Source organism: Botryllus schlosseri, chromosome 4 (assembly GCF_051294905.1).
Source record: "Botryllus schlosseri isolate E-star chromosome 4, Bs_hap1, whole genome shotgun sequence".
Taxonomy (NCBI): domain Eukaryota; kingdom Metazoa; phylum Chordata; class Ascidiacea; order Stolidobranchia; family Styelidae; genus Botryllus; species Botryllus schlosseri.
Genome location: NC_137239.1, coordinates 1,259,247 through 1,277,493, shown reverse-complemented (window position 1 = coordinate 1,277,493; position 18,247 = coordinate 1,259,247). Strand labels below are relative to the sequence as shown.

The 18,247-nt window shown below is 40.4% G+C and overlaps 1 protein-coding gene across 2 annotated transcripts in view; it reads left to right on the top strand.

Moving 5' to 3' along the window:
* LOC145437846 (adhesion G-protein coupled receptor G7-like) overlaps window positions 1-18,247 on the top strand; it is a 58,978-nt gene that overhangs the window by 28,042 nt on the left and 12,689 nt on the right. For both annotated transcript variants that reach the window (XM_080315187.1, XM_080315186.1), the window contains exons 11-14: window positions 160-336; window positions 1,578-1,717; window positions 11,861-12,019; window positions 12,439-12,539. In XM_080315187.1, coding sequence (XP_080171313.1) covers window positions 160-336; window positions 1,578-1,717; window positions 11,861-12,019; window positions 12,439-12,539 — 577 coding nt within the window. The remainder of the gene's footprint in view (window positions 1-159; window positions 337-1,577; window positions 1,718-11,860; window positions 12,020-12,438; window positions 12,540-18,247) is intronic.

Sequence of the window (18,247 nt, the reverse complement as noted above, 5' to 3'; positions counted from 1 at the left end):
TCACCTCCAAAAAACGAGTGACTTGACTTGACTCGAGTCACCTTTGAAAATCGATTGACTTGACTTGACTCGAGTCAAAATGTGCAATGACTCGAGATGACTCGTGACTCGAAGGTAGTGACTTGATCCCAACACTGATTTATACCACTGAACTTCCAGGTCATGTGACGGGAACAAGTGCCGGTATCGTCGTGGTAGTCAGACCGAACACAACTAAACTCGGATTCCGAGAGGATCAAATCAAATTTACGAATTCGTCAGTGTCGGCAGGAACCGTCGTGAACGGAGAATTGATACAGGGTCACATTCACGTGCCGAAACTTGAATCAGAAAATGGTAAAATAATATTTGATTGAGATGGCTAACTGCTATATTTCTTAATATTTCTCAGGAATATACCCCTACCATCATTTTTTGTTGTTGCATGAACCCCGTAATCACGCAATGTCATGGTCTCATTTTGGATTTCCATCAGGTCCAGTCGCCCCTTAAATATAGTTCCTAATGCCGAAAGCTAAGACAACGTAAGGAATTTAGTAAGCTATATCAAAAGATGTATTGGAAGGCAATATTGTTTTTTGTCTCGTTTTAACACTGGCTTTTCATGGACCCCAATAAAATCAGTATGGGTGGCAACCTGGAGGAAAGAGAAAAGACAATGAGGGAATCAGTCATCCATGTCCTTATAAAAACCAGTCGTTCACAATTCAATCTATGAAGGCCAGGGGTGAGTAGCCTGCTGCCGTTGAAGGAAAATTGTGCGGCCATCGACACTATTTCAATTAGTATGTGATGGCGGCCGTATAAATGCAAATTGAATTTACCAACTGATATTTTAAGTAATTTTAAAGTTTTCCTCGTGCCGGGCTCGATTCAATACGTGTTCATTTTCAATATCAATATCGCAGAGGACTTTGCAATATGAGCCCCATAGAGTAGTTGCAAGCAGCACAGGAAATAAGATGTTTTGCATCGGTTTTATAGGCAAGTTAGAAATTTCATGGTCATCTGCCAAGACTAGATCAATTTGCACTGCCAAGTAAAATAGCTGGCGATGCCAGTGTTTCAAGCTTCGTTGAAACGATTGGTTAGCAAAGCTACGACTGACAAAAGCTTAATATCGTATTCCGATCAAAATGTCAGGTCATTATCAAGATTAGAGAGAGAGAGATTTATGTCGTCAACCGATGACGCCAAAATAAATGGAGCTCATATAAGTATGCAATATTTAACAGACACAAACAGTAGTTTATCGGTATTGACTGGTACCGGCTACGTGATCATGACGATCTTCGTGTCAGCCGGAACCAGAGCTATATCGCCGTCTGTATCTTATACTTGATATAAATTAATAAATTTAATCTAGGAACCTATATATTCTGTGCTGCAAACTAAATTGATGCCTACGTGCACCTTATATATGGCAATATAAAACCGACAAAATGCTTTTCCCCTTCGCGATATTTCACAAAAACAGTAACGCAGAAAAGTCCGCGCTGTGTCAAGAGATTCTTCGTTTCCAAGCACCCAGTACATATAGCTTGATTGATCTAACAGTCTTTGCTTTATCTTTTCAGCACCGAGAGTATATTTCAAAGTTTTCGGGAACTCGAATTTGTTTCGAGAAAACAAAGATATAGCAATGCCGGTGCTTTCAGCCACGGTCGAAAACCGAACGATAACTAATCTCCCGTCAGATGAACGTCTAATCTACTCGGTATGTTATTATTATATAAGTGCGGTATCACAAAACATATAGTATATAAAACACTCTTACAAATAGGTGTCTTCTACATAAAAATACACAATGAAGTTGAAGCGGTAGTTTTGGACACCGCGATGGTATAATTGTAACTGCACGGGCTTTAGTCAATCACATCTCACGCCTCATTGGTCATAGTGTGATGCCTACTCGTTTCCTACGACAAAATATAGTTTGTTATATGGAGTGTAGTAGGTACAACGAATTTTTCGTCAACCCTACCGCGTATTTAAGTAATAATCTACCACTTTTACATGAATGGGAGCTGATAGCATGCAGTTGATTATCACACTGCTCCAAACCGGTGTTACGTCAAACACTGGTGTATCGGAATGCTTTTTAGGTGGGTCACTAAAAATTTATCGAAGTATACAGTTTCCTATTCAATTTGGAAACTATGCCAATCTTCTCACAATAGGCCATTTGCAGGAATTCGATCACGTGACTAGATACGCATAGCAACCACAAATTGGTTAGCAAGCTACTTTCTCGCGCACCTGCTTCAGTGCTAAATATCGCATAGTGTACTGTTGATTTCTGGTTGTAAACGTTTCGGAAATTTGTTGTAGAAGTCATCAGAGATTAACCTATGCTAGATGTCAATCCTGTACAAAGCACATAGAATGATATCGTCAGAATTACGCAGAAATCCGTAGTTAACGTAGCCGTATTCCGGATACAGTAGATTATCGTTTTCGGGCTATAAACGTTTCATATAAAACGTAGGTGTCATGGAAATGCGCAAGGATTCAAATATGTTGGATGTCTTTGATTCATGAACTACACTGTTAAAAATATTCTATGCCAAATTACTGGTCTGGTCCTGGCAGCAGTTTTACGACTCTGAGACCGGTAAATTTGAAAAATATTTTCCCGTAAATAATATTGACCGTAATTTATTTGTACAAAGACCGACTGTTAAAATTTCTACGGAAAATTCCCGTTACATGACGTAACGGAAAACGGCTGTAATACCAAGTACTGGTCTGGTCCAGTGCAGCAGTTTTACGCTGATGAGACCAGTAAATTCGAAATAACTCTCCTCGTAATATGATTTTACATATGCTGACCGTAGAAAATTTTACGGAAAACTTCCGTAACTAAAGGTAACAGAAATCTGCTGTAATATCAATATACTCGTCTGGTCCCTTGCAGCAGTTTTACGTTCCTGAGACCAGTAAATTTGAATCAGGTTTATTTGTTGCGGGAACACGTAAAAAAAGTAAGTGTGGATTATGACGAAAATCCAGTCTTTCTTGTGGAGATCATCAGTCCACAACCGCCTGAATGAAGAGGGCTTCATCAAAACTTCAGCAGCAGCTGAAAGACTGTGCTTTGGGCCATGCTCTTTTGTATGTTCTTCTATAATCTGAACAAAAATTATGCAGTCATCCACACAGTTACAATTTTGAAAATTTGAGACGCTATAGTATGACATGCTGCGACTTTTCATATTCTTGTCAATTTCTCGAATAATGATGGCCTAGGATAGGGGTGTCGAACATACGGTTCGCAGGCGGCTTGCGAAGCAATTCTGAGTAGTTTGAAAAACCCCTGTATTACCCAGCACATTTTCTAACAAATGTTGAGATATTATTGTAAGAAATATTTCCCGTGAGGCCACAAATGTCAAGATCATAGACCGTAATATAATTATCCGACAGTGGTGTTATGGTTTCACTCTAGTCATCATTAGGACCAAGTTGGTGATACTGACATCCAATTCCCCAAACTCCAAAATGTGCACACTGAGTTCAGATTTTTATGAAAAAATGAGACAAAAAGTAGTTATTCGTGAAGTGAAAAAGAAACTGTTATATGCAGGTCGCATGGATAATATAATAGTTACAAAAAATAAAATTCAAATATATTTGGTCGCACTGCTGTATCACTTCTACTCAAAGGCCCCAGACAGACAGAGAAACCCGAATGACGATTAATAATGAGCCAAATTCTAACGTCTGCGTTTACAATTAAATCGCTTGTGTTCCTTAAAGCGCATACGCCGAGTTAACGGCAGATTACGAATAAAACAAAGGGAGCATACAAATATGTCAGCTTATTGCGTCGTTAGAGTCAGTGTTTTAGCGGTTGAATTCAAACGATCAATCTTTCAATTTTTGCCAAAATTCCGTTGTTTGCGAGTAAAGGTGCTGCTAGAATATATCCATGTGATATGATCGTGAATGTTATGTAATATACCAAAATGTATACAGGATCATAGGCGCCGACTTACGCGGTTACGAGGTGGCGCAGCCACCTCGTGACCATATTTACGAGGTGGCGGCCACCTCGTACACAATGCTCGAACGTCCAAGTGATTAGTGACCAATAATTAATAATCAAGCGAATCGACGCGACCTCGTTAGGGACGTCGTCGAGTTCGATACGCGCGTGTGCCAGGCGCGAAGCCAGGGGGATTTCGGGGACCGAAACCTTTTGAAACGCGAAACCAAATCATTTTGAAACGACCATTCTAACTCTAATATTGAGTTGCAATTCAATAATTGTATTATCATTGTTCCGCGGGGCCGATTTACGAGAAGCATGTTGTCAATTAGTGAGAAGATTCTGTGATGATCTCCCGCTGAGATGGTCGCTAAATTAGGTCATTCATTCCCGTGCGCGTGGCAATCGTCGCTAGCCCGATTTATCGCGTCTCGAACAAGCCTGCCTCTGAAATAGGCTCAGTTCACACTAAACCAGAGGTCTCAAACTCAAATGTGCTCGCGGGCCAATTTCCTATTTTTGATGGCACCGCGGGCCGCACCACTAATAATAGGAGAATTCAATGTATTTCAAAGTAGGCCTTATTTCCGGGTTTCGAGCATAGGTCTACTCCTGATAACTAGGCTATATTGACATGTCATTACGGAAGTCAAATATAATCAGCGTTTGATTTTACCTTCGAATGTTGGAACAGATCAATAACAACTTGAACATAATGGATCTGTGCAATAACAATAGAAATGTGCAATCGCCGAAGAATCCGCAGGTGTTACAGCAGCTGTGAAGCGTAAGCTACGACTATATAGTTAATGCTCGCCACATTAAATCGGCGACAATAATATATATAAAGATACCCAAGATGACAGGGGATGTAGCCAACTATATCAAAAGGGCAACATAATGCCAATGTCGGTTGTCATACCTACATGCTTAGATATCTAAATAAGCTACGCAACGCAAAGCTACGGCTTTTTGATATTTTAATATTTCTCCTACCAGTTTGATAGTTTGTTCATAGTGTCCTGTATGGTGTGGACACAAGCAAATCTCACGGCTCAGTGAAATTGGTCTTTGTCACACTTTGGTCAAAGGCAATTTGACGGTAATTTTTGACCGGCTTGTCCTGCATTAGCCTAAATTTGATAAAACGGGTATCAATGGAATGCTACCACGGTACTGATTGCGAAAATATCAATTTTATTCTGTTCGTGGCCCTGGAACTCGCCAAAATAAGCCTCAAATATTGCATTGTAAGTGGGTTTGGTATTGTGACGCAGCCATGCCGCCGTCTGAGCAGCTCAAGAGCAAATGCGCACGAGAGTGAGAGTGCTCAATCGCTTGCGTAACAATGGCCAATACGCTTGCATCTTGCGGTGCTCCTCGCCTGCTCCCAGACGTCATTGCTGCATCACAATACCAAACTCACATACAATGTAACATTCGAGGCTTATTTTGGGGACTTGCAGGACCACGAACAGAATAAATTTATATTTTCGCAATAAGTACCGTGGTAGCATTCCATTGATACCAGTTTTATCAAATTTAGGCTAATGCAGGACAAGCCGGTCAAAAATTACCGTCAAATTGCCTTTGACCAAAGTGTGACAAAGACCAATTTCACTGAGCCGTGAGATTTGCTTGTGTCCACACCATATAGGACACCATGCTTTGTTGCGTGCGTGGTTGTACCAAGTCACGGCATTCCGAGTCACAAAAGTCCTTCTCTGATTGTAACGTTTGACGTGACGAGTACGAGTACGAGTAATTCTACAGAGGGTCGCGCTCAAGTTCAAATCACAATTTTCAGTCACGAATCATCAACGGGTCATGTTTTACCATATTAAAGAAGTAATGTCAAGTAATAGTTGATCTTCCACTGAGTGGTAACTTTTGAAAGTGATGTATTAGTGAAGTTTGATGAGTAGTTTCAGGCTTCTGGAGTAGAATTTGAAGTTCTCAAAAATTGGTAGTAAAATATTGTCGAATACTTCGAAATCCCAAACGCCGTCGTGGGCCGCACAAAATGGTCTCGCGGGCCGCATGCGGCCCGCGGGCTGCGTGTTTGAGACCTCTGCACTAAACCATCGCTTGCCTGCGCAATCGCATCTGTATTGGCGGCTTCGGCCTGGCGTACACGATATCATCGCTGGCATATACATGAGCATTGAGCAATGAGCATCTGCGATAGGCCTGGTGCGAAAGATACCATTGCTGGCTTACCTATCGCGTCTCGGACCTAGCATGCTTTGGCTTCTAACTCTCGCTGGTTTGGAGACAATGCGGTCGAGTTTACGCTAATTGGTGATTGTTTTATGTTACATTGGTTAAAGAGCGACATCGCAAAACTGAATAACATCGAATCGCTGCAAAGAGACTTTAACGTGCGTAATTGATTCCCGCTAATATTTTAACGTAATATTTTAACGTAACGTGGCTTGAGTTCTAAAAGACTACACAGGTCTGAACCACCTGAAATCAGTGCCGTCAAGTTCGGACATTTTGATTTGCCAAAACTGTCATTGAGGCTGCGTAATACGCGCGCGTATTTAATTGTTCACCAGAGATCAGGGACTCTCTAATTGACAGCACTTCCGGACTATTTGGCAAGCTTATCATACGCGTAAAATCGTCAACATGAACACCATCCTAGATCTCCTCTCCCGACCATCCGCCCAAATAGACGATCTGCTTTTCTAAAATCTAAATGATGTGCGCCCACATTCGTTTACAAAACCATTCTTAAGCTAGCTAGCTTCGTGCGATAGTCTTCGTAATCGTAGCGCGAAATTGGAGGGTGCGTTGGTGTGTGCCTCCACATTGGAATTCATTTCTGCGCATATTCGTTTTTCTAAGAAGGCTTTGCCAGTGAGATCAATCGGAAAATGCAGCAATACAATACCGATATAATGAGAAAACAATTGACGCGACGAATACTACTCAATACTATGTCAAACTCAAAACCCATTCGTAGCGATACTGATTAGAATACACGCTTTCTCGTTTGCAACCATCCATATTTTTTGTTTTCTACTTGATACATTCGTACTCCGAAATTGTCGCACGAAGTCATTTTTCAGTGTTCCTTTCGTTATTAACGTGCAGTAGGCGATGCCATGCCACTGTCAAATATTGACGCATAACGAGATTCTGGGTGGTACAAATTCTGATTTTATTCGATTCGTTTGAACAGGCAACCTTCTATATTCCGATCAACTTGATTGCTGGATGTACTCGTATTGAGAACAACAATATCGAATATTAAACTATTGGGCATTTGGTAGCCGGTGAATTTCTATTGATAAGATCACGGCATGCGCACGGAAGTGGAATTAGTTCTAGCCCAGGGGTAGCCAACCAGCGGCCGTAGAAGGAAATTTGTGCAGTTGTCAACACGTAAGTCAATTAGTATGTGTTGGCGGCCATCGACATGCAAATTGAATTTACAAATTGACCGATGTACTCCCAAAATGCTTCACGAACGTAAAGCGGAAATGTACAATGCCGCCAAAATCGCTGTTTTAATCTGCAAACAATTGCCGCGATGCGAGCTAATCAACGCGAAGCCAGCAATCGCAAGAGACAACTATTGATTGGCTGCGCGATTTCGCGTTTGTAATCATCATTATTGTCTGCTTGAAACCTCATGTTCGAGAGTTGTTATGTGTTAATTGCGAACTTGCCAGGCCAGTGTGTAGCGTATTCAGTTACTCACACCACAGCGCATTACGCGTGAATAACATTGATACAACTCCAAATTCTCAGTGACGTAAATTCTGATTTCGGTTCGGTGCATTCCGTCGGACAGACTAGTTGCGCAGTTATATTTTCGCACGATCGCACTCGTACCGTTTAAGATTCCATTCAATAACTCGACTGCATGGTTTGATACTAATGATCACAGGGCCGGTATTAAAACGCAACACGAATAGTTTAACGCTGCACGTAAACCAGCGGCATGTAGTAAAGTGCGTTTTAGTGCGACGATGACGTCATCGATATGGAACAATTATGACGTCACAAGACTTCGCCACCTCGTAAAAAAATAAAAGTCGGCGCCTATGTACAGGATTGATAATAAACTATTCAAGAGAAAAGTAAGAGCGGGCGTTTTGAGGTACCGTAACATTTTGGAATTATTTGACTGATCCGGCCCGCGAGCGGTTTGAAAGTTTGAATCCGGCCAGCGACGCAAGTTGAGTTTGATACCCCTGGCCTAGGACTTCGTACCTGAATCATCTTTTCCAGCGTGATTGCAAACTTTTCTGGCAATATTCCTTTGCATCGCACGTCCGATGTATTTCGCACGACACCGTGCTAGAAGCGAGAGGCGAAATGATCCCTTTCTATCACATAAGCATTCGACGTCATGATTCATAATGCCATAACGCTTCCATTTTCGTGTAGTTCAATGTCAGAAAATGTAATACATTCTTATAAGCCATAGCTACTGTTCACCATTAAACTGTAACGAAAATAGATACGTCTTCAGAAACAGGACTGAGAATAACTTGCCAGGTTTGAGCTCGGATACTGCTATCAACACCTACGATATTCTAAAGCTGAAGTTAAGCTGTGGCTTCGAAACCCTCAATATCTTACAGCAACGTATCGCGTCGATATTATACCTATCTCGGAACATTCAGCTGCACGTGCTCAGGCTCCGATATGTGTGACGTCCAAGGCCGCTATGTCCGGATATGTATGACGTCATAATGTACTGTTCGCTCGAGCAGCTACGAATTCATGATCAAACAATACATAAGACCAGTGATTCCCAAGTGCGGCCCCTAGATAGCCTTCTTGCGGCCCCCAAAATATATTATGAAATCGATTAATGACAAAAAATAAAATTTATATTTATAAAATACTCTTGCTTGGCTTGGCCTCTGTAGTTTTTAATTATAGAATTGCAGGAAAGTTGAGAGTATAGACTGCTAACGTTACGTCACTGCTGTTTCATTGCAATGTGCCCTAACTTTCCAGTTGAACGAGCAGTAGCTATAGATATAAATAGGTATTGATAACTTTCAAACCCCGAGGAAAATCCTTAAAAATTGGTAAATTTTTCCCATTTCGTGGTCGCTTGACTAAAAAAGAAAAAGAGGTTCAGAATATTACGGAGTCAATGCAAAAGAAACAATGTTAGTCGTCTTTAGAGGATGTTTTTGAGTTGGTTGAACCAATACACAGAGGGGGTCAGCAACGAAGTACTATTTTACCTCTGAGTACTAGCGTCATTATGAGTTTAGGCTACTTCCATTTCTACTTGACACTTCTTAGGTAGTACTTTTTTGTCAGGTTTGGGATTTTGTCAACTAGAAAGTAACTTTGGCGCATGATTGCATCCCCTTCAAGCGTGAGGATGTCATAACAACTGGGCAAAATAGCCCCAGTTCCACGGTAACTAAATTAATTTTTGAAAATTGCACCTATTTGTGGTGGCATCACCCTTTTGCGTTGATCAAGAAGATGCAACATGCAATGTTTACAGTTGTCACATGGCATCAATTTCTAAAACTAAGTGACCCTCAACCAAATCTACTGCATGTAACGAATTTCTTGACTACTTTTCAGAAATTCATTTCTACTTCCACTTGAAGTACTTTGGACATGTCCTGGAAGTAATTATTGCTACTTGTACTGGAGTATAGATTAAGGCATTACTTCTACTCGGTTCCCAACAATGACCACGTTGACCACCTCTGGGTATAGGATGACCGATCTTGTCACTGCGTTTGAGCTGCTCTAAGAGTTATTTGATAGTTACTTCCCTTAGTTCGCTAAATAGCACACACATGTGACATCAACTATTTATCAAAATCGGGTGTGATTTGTCAAATCCACTTCAATCGCAGTTGCGAAGTATAGTGCTAATAAAATCGGCATTGTATAAGGCTTTGCTTAGTCTTGATGGCAGGTTCTCCCAAAAGATACTTCCGATGTGTTCAGCGACATTTGTTCTATAGCAGCACGCCAGCACCCAAACTAGCAGACAGTATATCCTGATCCTTGCGGGTCCCGGCGGCTTCAGTCATATCTTCCATCCAAAACCAGGCTCCACAACAGACAAATAGTACTGCTTGAACTCAGGGCCGTAACAGCACTTCGTCAGGCCCCCCCAAAAAACTTTGGTCTTTGGCCCCCCATAAGGTTATAGACCGTACGTCTGGGGGGCGAAGCCCCCCAAACCCCCCTCCGGCGATACACTGTTTACCACTATTCATCATTTTCATTAGGAGTTTCATTAGTGGATCGGCTTTTGTCGCCTAAGCGCGCGAAGCGAGCAAAATTTCTAGAATTCATGATTTCATCGGGCAGTATGATCGAGAATTGCATACATTGTTATCAATTTTTATCTTCTCTCTTCTCACGTATCAGATTTGCCGGTAGAGCTGAGTGAGGTGTGTTTGAAAAGGTAGGAACACTCAATAATAATTAAACATCTTCGGGCGTATACCCGTTGGTAGGAACGAAACAGCACCTCATCAGGCCCCTAAAAACGTGGGACTTGGGCTCTCATAGGGTGATAAAACGAACCCCTCCCATCACGTTGTTCGCGTTTGTAACGAAATTACCTGTACTGTATTGCGAGCCAGCGCCAAGCGCGAAAATTTTCGATAATTTATGATAAAATCGGTCAATCAGATCGGCAATTGCATATATAATATGCTATCAATTCATTGTCCTCTCCACTCACGTAATTAGATTTACCGATAGAGCTGCGTGAAATGTCTTGAAAACGGGAGGGCCCGTAAATAATGATTAAACATCTTCGGGCGGGCGGAACCGTTGATATGACTTCGTTACATGATGTTATTTCGTGACTGCCAGTCTGCTATATCAAAAAATATTGAACCGCCCAAACGTAGGCTTCTAAACTAAGAGACGCACACGATTTCAAATTGGTATTTCTTCACTGGCATAAAATTTTTCCCAGCGGGATGGTAGGCCTATTTGTCTTGTGAGGTTCAGATTGCAAAGACAACATTCGGCACCAGTCATTTAGGCGCTTATGGGCAATTAAACCTATATGTATTTTGTATATATAGCGAAGTCTTTGGTCTGTATAAGGGCATAGACCTTTTCGTCAAAGCTTTTCTCGCTGCCAATCGTTCTGGCACACTTCTTGGAGTCGCATGTTATATGGCCTAAAACTTGATTGTATGTATTGGTGGGTCGTGGCGCGGTAATGGCCCAATACCCAATAATAAAGAAAAATGGCTACTTGAATTCGCGCGCAGCGCGGCAGTCACAGTGCTACTTAAACTAACAAATACTCTTACCAGAATATAAACCAATCGCTTTACTTCAAATGCATAAATTTAAGTACATATGATTAGAGTTGAGTACCGTAATACAACTACGTTACCGATGGATTTCTGCGTAATTCTGACGATATCATTCTAAATGCTTTGTACAGGATTGACATCAAGCATAGGTGAATCTCTGATGACTTCTACAACAAATTTCCGAAACGTTTACAACCAGAAATCAACAGTACACTATGCGATATTTAGCACTGAAGCAGGTGCGCGAGAAAGTATAGCTTGCTAACCAATTTGTGGTTGCTATGCGTATCTAGTCACGTGTTCGAAGTCCTGCAAAAGGCCTATTCAACGAGCAGATAGACGCTCTCCTCCAACTCTAGGTCCCTAACGGCACAACCGCAAACATGAAGTTGTGGTGGCGAACTCGAAGGAGCCCAATATTATTACATAAATAAACCTAAATTATAGAGTATTTGTAAGGACAATTGTAAAAACTGCGTGATTCGATATCGCAAGGTATCTTCATTTCAATATGAGTGCTCCTCCCTCGAGAGGATATCGATATGCTGCAGTACATTATCAAATAGTATGTTTACGTCAGCTGCTAGTACTGCACGATAATCGAACACAAAATCCCGAATGCGTTTTCTGGGTGAAATCAGCTAACAGTTGGAGCGATGAAGGATGCAATGTTGTTAGAGAAAGTCTCGAAGCATTGACTCGCTCCTGTGATCATTTGACGAATTTCGCCGCTTTACTGGTAAGAATTCTCAACTCTATTTTTTCGCCAACTGAATGACTGGGTTGCATCATAAATCGAATTCACCTGATATTATAGTTTGATTGATGGTATTAATATTTTGTGAATGTGTTATTGATTCAAACTATGGCGATCTGCTTATCGCCTGACATTGGAATACGTGAGGCCAGTAGTCATTTTCCTGGGGGTATTGTGACTGTGATTCCCCATCAAGGTGTTGCCGCAAAGGTTTTATCCTTTAGCGAGCTCAAAGGCCTCTTTCGCCGCTTTACGAGAATGTTATGTATTTAGTTTGAGGCGACGTTGAGGTTCGTGACTGACATATCGAAATACAGCCATGTGTTGATTTTTAAGCGACCACAGTCCTATTGAAAAATTGGTAAAAGACTATTTTTTAAATTCTTCGCTTCGTTACACAGAGGCCCATGAATGAAAAATTGCTCAATCAACTAACCATAGTTGGATGTTCGATCTCCACTTGTTCGCTGCTCCTTCTCGTGATGATCTTCGTGTGTTTTCCGTGAGTACATTGTATTTGACACTTCATAAGATAAAATAACGACTTAATGATCGCCAAAAAATCATGTCCTTTCACTTTCCTACACCCATAGATAGGTAGATGTTCTTGTCTTGCCAAACTGTGTTCCATACATACTGCAGGTTTCCACCTAGATGCGAGACGTGGAGTACTATATCATTACATTGTTTATTTGAGATAGTCGGCTACGATGCCTTATCAATATAATGAAATAGAAGCTGAATTAAGCAACGAAGCCATTATGCGATTTTTAATGGGGGGAAATGTCGTGTAGAGTATAGACGCTTCCTAAAAATTTTTATTCCACTGCTTTTAAACCTTTGTGAGCATCATCCGCAATTTTCCTGCAGACAAATCATATTTGGGATTTGTGTGCATTGCAAGATCTTCTCGTGGTCAACAGGGCATTTGATAGACCTAGGCAAAGCTAAGCTGGCTACATTATATTGGTAAAGCATTGAATACCAAGCTAAGCATGTACTATGTTTCGTATAAAAGGTTTTAGGTGCTTGATTACTGAGGTCTTGTGCTTCAGACCTGAGATAGCTATAGTGAAGTCAGATGTGTCAACTCAGTACAACATATTTTACGACAGGAATAATCATGTGCGGACCGTATACAGGTATTTCAAATTCAAGCTTACTTGATAACTTTCAGCTATGTTTTTTTTTTAATATTGTCTTTTGTGAACGTATAGCGAACACGTCATTAAAAATGTTCGATCATGTGCTGTCATAGTATACTGCGTTGTTATTTCTGCAGTAGATATAGAGTGAAAGACATGTCAAAACTACTTTATTGACAAGAAGTAGAATGTGAATGTCTGAACAGTAGGCCTACTGACGCAAGTAGTTTTAAAAAAGTAGAAATTGGTAGTACATCTTCGCGACTAATGCAAAATGACCAATGACACTATAAATATGGTGACAATTTCTCTACAATATCTTCGCTTAGCCTGATGCAAGGATCTTCCGTCCATTTTCATTGCGACTTCACTCATAACAGTGATTTACGCATTTACGAAGTATAGTTTCTACTTAACAAAATGCAAATTTAAGAAGTAAGGTGTTTCGCCTGAAACTGTTCAGTAGAAGAGGAATAATTCAAAAAACATAACCACTTTAATATTGTAAATATTGCAAATAGTCAAAACTTAATTGAGTGCTCTGTACTGTAGAATCATTCAGTTACTGACCGCAGTATGCACCGCCGTGAGAGTGATTTTCACAATATTCAACAGAGACAGTCTCCCGCATTCATACCGGAGTTTGCAGTCAGGGTAAAATCAGAGGTGGTCAGTAACGAAGTACTTCTACTTTTTCGAAGTACTCAAGTAGTTTTCCTCTACTTCTGGTACTTACTCAAGTAGATCTGAATTTCACTACTTCTACTTCTACTTCATAATTTTTTGTTATCTACTTACTTACTTTTCGCTATTTTCAGTTTGTCAAGTAGAAGTAGTTTAATCCTCCAATCAGGAAGATAGCTTGAGTAATTTCGGGGCTGTTTTCACGGAGTATCAACATTTCATTTTCATGAAAGTTGAGTTAAGCCTAGAATTTTGGTCGCGCTTCGCGCGCAGTGAAAGCGGAGTATCCAGTATGATTTCACGAAAGTATCGTTGAATATAATTTAGGTAGCGGGTGGGCGTGGTTCCGTTCACACCGCATTGTCACACTTCGCCATATCAAATATTTCATCATAGTATATATGGCTTATCATAATGTTTGAAACTGATGTTTCGCAATCTAGCATTCACTTATCATATCGTAATCTAGCTGTCCATGGCGTGTCCTAATCTGGAAACGTGGACTCTGACTTTTCTTTAGTTTTAGAGCTGTTTCAGCATACCAACCTTCGAAACTTTCTGGACTAAAGACATTAAATACATGTTCCGTTTTTAGATTTAGATTTCACTTGCAATTCCCAGTACCATATATTTTGGTTTCTAATTAATATCACTTCTTTTATCTGGATAACATACATGTTGAAGTATAAAAGCAAGTGTAGTAATGCCTCCAATTTCCAGAAATAAAGCTTGTAGCAAACAATACGTTCATATTGCCAAATTTATTCCACTGGAAGCTTTACGACAGAGGTCTCAAACACGCGGCCCGCGGGCCGCATGCGGCCCGCCAGAGCGTTTTGTGCGGCCCGCGACGACATTTTAGATTTTTATCAATTTTACAAAATATAAGTGTCACATATATATTTTCAGGTTATAAAGTGAAGATTCCCTCTTAAATTGCTCCGAAAGCCTTAAACGATTCATCAAACGTCACTATCACGTCAATTGCAAACGCTACCATGCAGTGGAACATTCACTATTTCGCTAATTTCCCATTCATGATGATAAAACCAGACCCTTAGACGATTCTAGACTGAAATTTGTGAGTTGGACTTGGACGCGACCTTTCTTAGAATTGCTCAGACTCGGGCTAACTCGATGGCAAAATGAAAATGACTCGAGTGGACTTGAAGTGACTCGGAATACCGTGAATTTGTTAGAACCATGGACCCAACAAACTCGTCGCGTATCAGGGGATTAGTAATATAGATCAGAAGGTCGCAGCTTGGTATTCCGCTAACTAAGCAAGTATAGTTATGGCAACCATTGGCAATCTGTTAGTTACGTCTTTGGTCGCTAAACCATGTTATTAAAGGCCACTGAAAGGTACCGAGTACCGTAGTGGTACGCTCCAACGATGTAACAGCAATGGGCCGTTCGGCGTTCCGACATTTCAATCACTTGGACACATTCATTAATATATTTATATTATATTTGAAGATATTTGGCCATGAGATAAATAGCCTACTTATCAGAAGTATACACGAATCCTGGATTGGAATTACAATGCTCAACTTGAAAATGTTTTGATATCAGATCAGTCTCTATTATCAGTCTGTTGGATTCAAAATATTCATAGTAGCTGAAAATTATAACCTGATAGCTTTTATGATGGCATCATACATTTGTCCACCCATATGGTGTCTATATCTTATAGTTAATAAATATATCAAGTACAACAACAATTATATTCAAATAGATATAAATGTGATGATTCTTTTCGTGCCAGGCCTAAATTGATACAAACGTAAATCACACTTTGACGATGTGTGTTTACTGTCAGTCTGCTGGATCGGCTCACTTTCAATAGGAAAATTCATTCCCGCCAAATAAGGCCTACTTGGAAAGACATAGAATACCCCTATAAATGCTGCGGCCCGCGGCGTCGTCAAAACTGGAAAAATGGCCCGCAAGCACATTTGAGTTTGAGACCTCTGCTTTACGACTTGCTCTCTTCAGCAGTGAACGCCAGTAAATGAGGTTAATCAAGTTCGAAATATAGAAAGAATTCTGTCCTTGTGACATAATAATAACAAGTACACAGAGTCGCTAACGGCAGTAATCAGTAGGGATAGTGTGAACGTGAGGTTCACGTTCGCGTTCTGTGTGTGAACCTCGGAAATTTATAGGTTCACGTTCACAACAGAACCTTGGTAGGTTTTGCACTGTGAACCTTTTTCATATATTACAATTTTCACGTACTTCATTATGACATATTCCGTTCAAATTTATTGCATTTCAACAGCGGGATACTCTATTTATGGCGCTGGCAGTATAAAAATCTACAGTAAACGAGCATGCACCTTGACAATCTCAAAAAGTTTTACTTGCTTTGTTACTAAAGTTTGCTCGAAATATCCAGCTTAATAACCGTTTGTGACTCTCTGCTGTAAGCTTGACTCGCAACAGGGATATCTATATGTACATAAGTATATAAGTACTTCTATAGACTAGTCTAGATATCCCTGACTCGCAATCACACAACATCACGAACGAAATGCGTAGTCAGCAATGATGCTTACCCGAACAATCAATGAGATTGATATCGTTCTCTGAAGTAAAAAATCTAGCAGGTGTTCGGGGTCAATCTTGACTTCATAGGTTCACTGTATCATTAAAACCTAATCCGTACGATTGAGGTGTTGGCTACTGCTGTATAACTTGTTAATGGAGTAAAATCGGTAGCAAGTATAGAAACCCGTTTTACACTCTGCCTGATATCAATGTAGCAATACTCAAACGCCGAATACATTGTCCGGTCTGGGCTAGACCGTTATGGCGTAAGTTTTTATTCCCTGGTAAGTCGTCGTCGAAATTGTTGGCTAAGCGACGGAAAATATTGATTTTATGGGATTATTATATCCTTTGATTGCCTCAGTTGATACATTTAGCGACGTTAAAAACGCCAATATGTACCTCAGCATTGTGGCATGACGTGGCCCAAGTCGTCGCTAGGTATCGTGTACGCTGTACAAGTGTACAATGTACATTGTACACTGTACATTGATATAGGCTATCACTTCACTGAAAGATAAGATTGGAATTAGCAATAAAACGTCACGTAACGTCATGAGGTTCGCGTTCGCGTTCACACAGAACCTTTCAAAAAGGTTCGCGTTCACACCATCCCTAGTAATCAGCGCCTGGTTACGGTACAGCACACACAAAATCAGCTGTAAAACTATAGATAACTAACCTACGGAGGTTAGTTATCTCTAGTAAAACAGCCGAATGACAAAACAACACTAATGGAAGATTCCCAGCGTGTAGAGACGTTCCTTCTGGCGACACAATATAGCATTTTTACGGTCGACCATATTTTTTATTAACGTTTACTAATCGCACAATGTGTTTACACCGTATCCAACACACCATCTCCGTATTGCTCTACGACTAAACTTAGGGCCTTATAGTATGGGGGAGTGCGCAATACCCTGATATTTTCTAAAACGTGCTGTTTGAGTAAACAGAGGATTATTATCGCATTTCCATATCAATACTATCATTTTCATCCCATAATCTGAACGAATGCTTATCCTTACGATTTCGAAAATTGGACACCTGCTGGTATGCATCAATATGAATCAAGCTCGTCACCTTTCGCATAGCTCAATTTGCACTTTTTTACAATCCATATGAACGAATTAGGATCGTTTTCACAACTACTTACTTACTTGAGTACTTTTAAAGTCAGTCAATTCTACTTCTACTTCAAGTAGTTTTAGGTTGCTCATGGAAGAAGTACTTCTACTTGTACTTGAGTAGATTTTTTCGTCACTACTTCTACTTCTACTTGAGTAGCTTTCTTGACTACTTTGACCACCTCTGGGTAAAATATACATACTCATTTTACTATAGCCAGACCACTGTGTATGTGTCAATGAAATCACGAAGAATATTTGTAGCAGATGAGCTATCCAGTTGTACGACTGATCCTGCTTCAAAACTGTAAGAATCAAGGATAGCTTCAGGACTTCATCATATATTATTTTGCGTTTGGCGCAGATGACATCGCTATACTATCATGCATGTTATAATAACGTCAGGGTTTGCTTGGAGCAATTTTTGAACATAGAATGTTGTCATGAAATATGCATTATTCACCTCAAATTTGGGTCTATTTGTGGCGAATCCTAAGACAGACGTTAATGAAGGAAACTAGAATAGAGCAGCAGTTCTGGTGACGACAGTTTGTTTTGTTATGACGCAACAGCCGAAAAAATGATTGAATTCCAGGATCAGATATCGAAAGTCAGGATATCTTAATCTGAAATACTAGCATAATTGAAATATGGGAACTATGGATTTGGTAGTTGTGAAGCTGCATATGATATTATTAGAA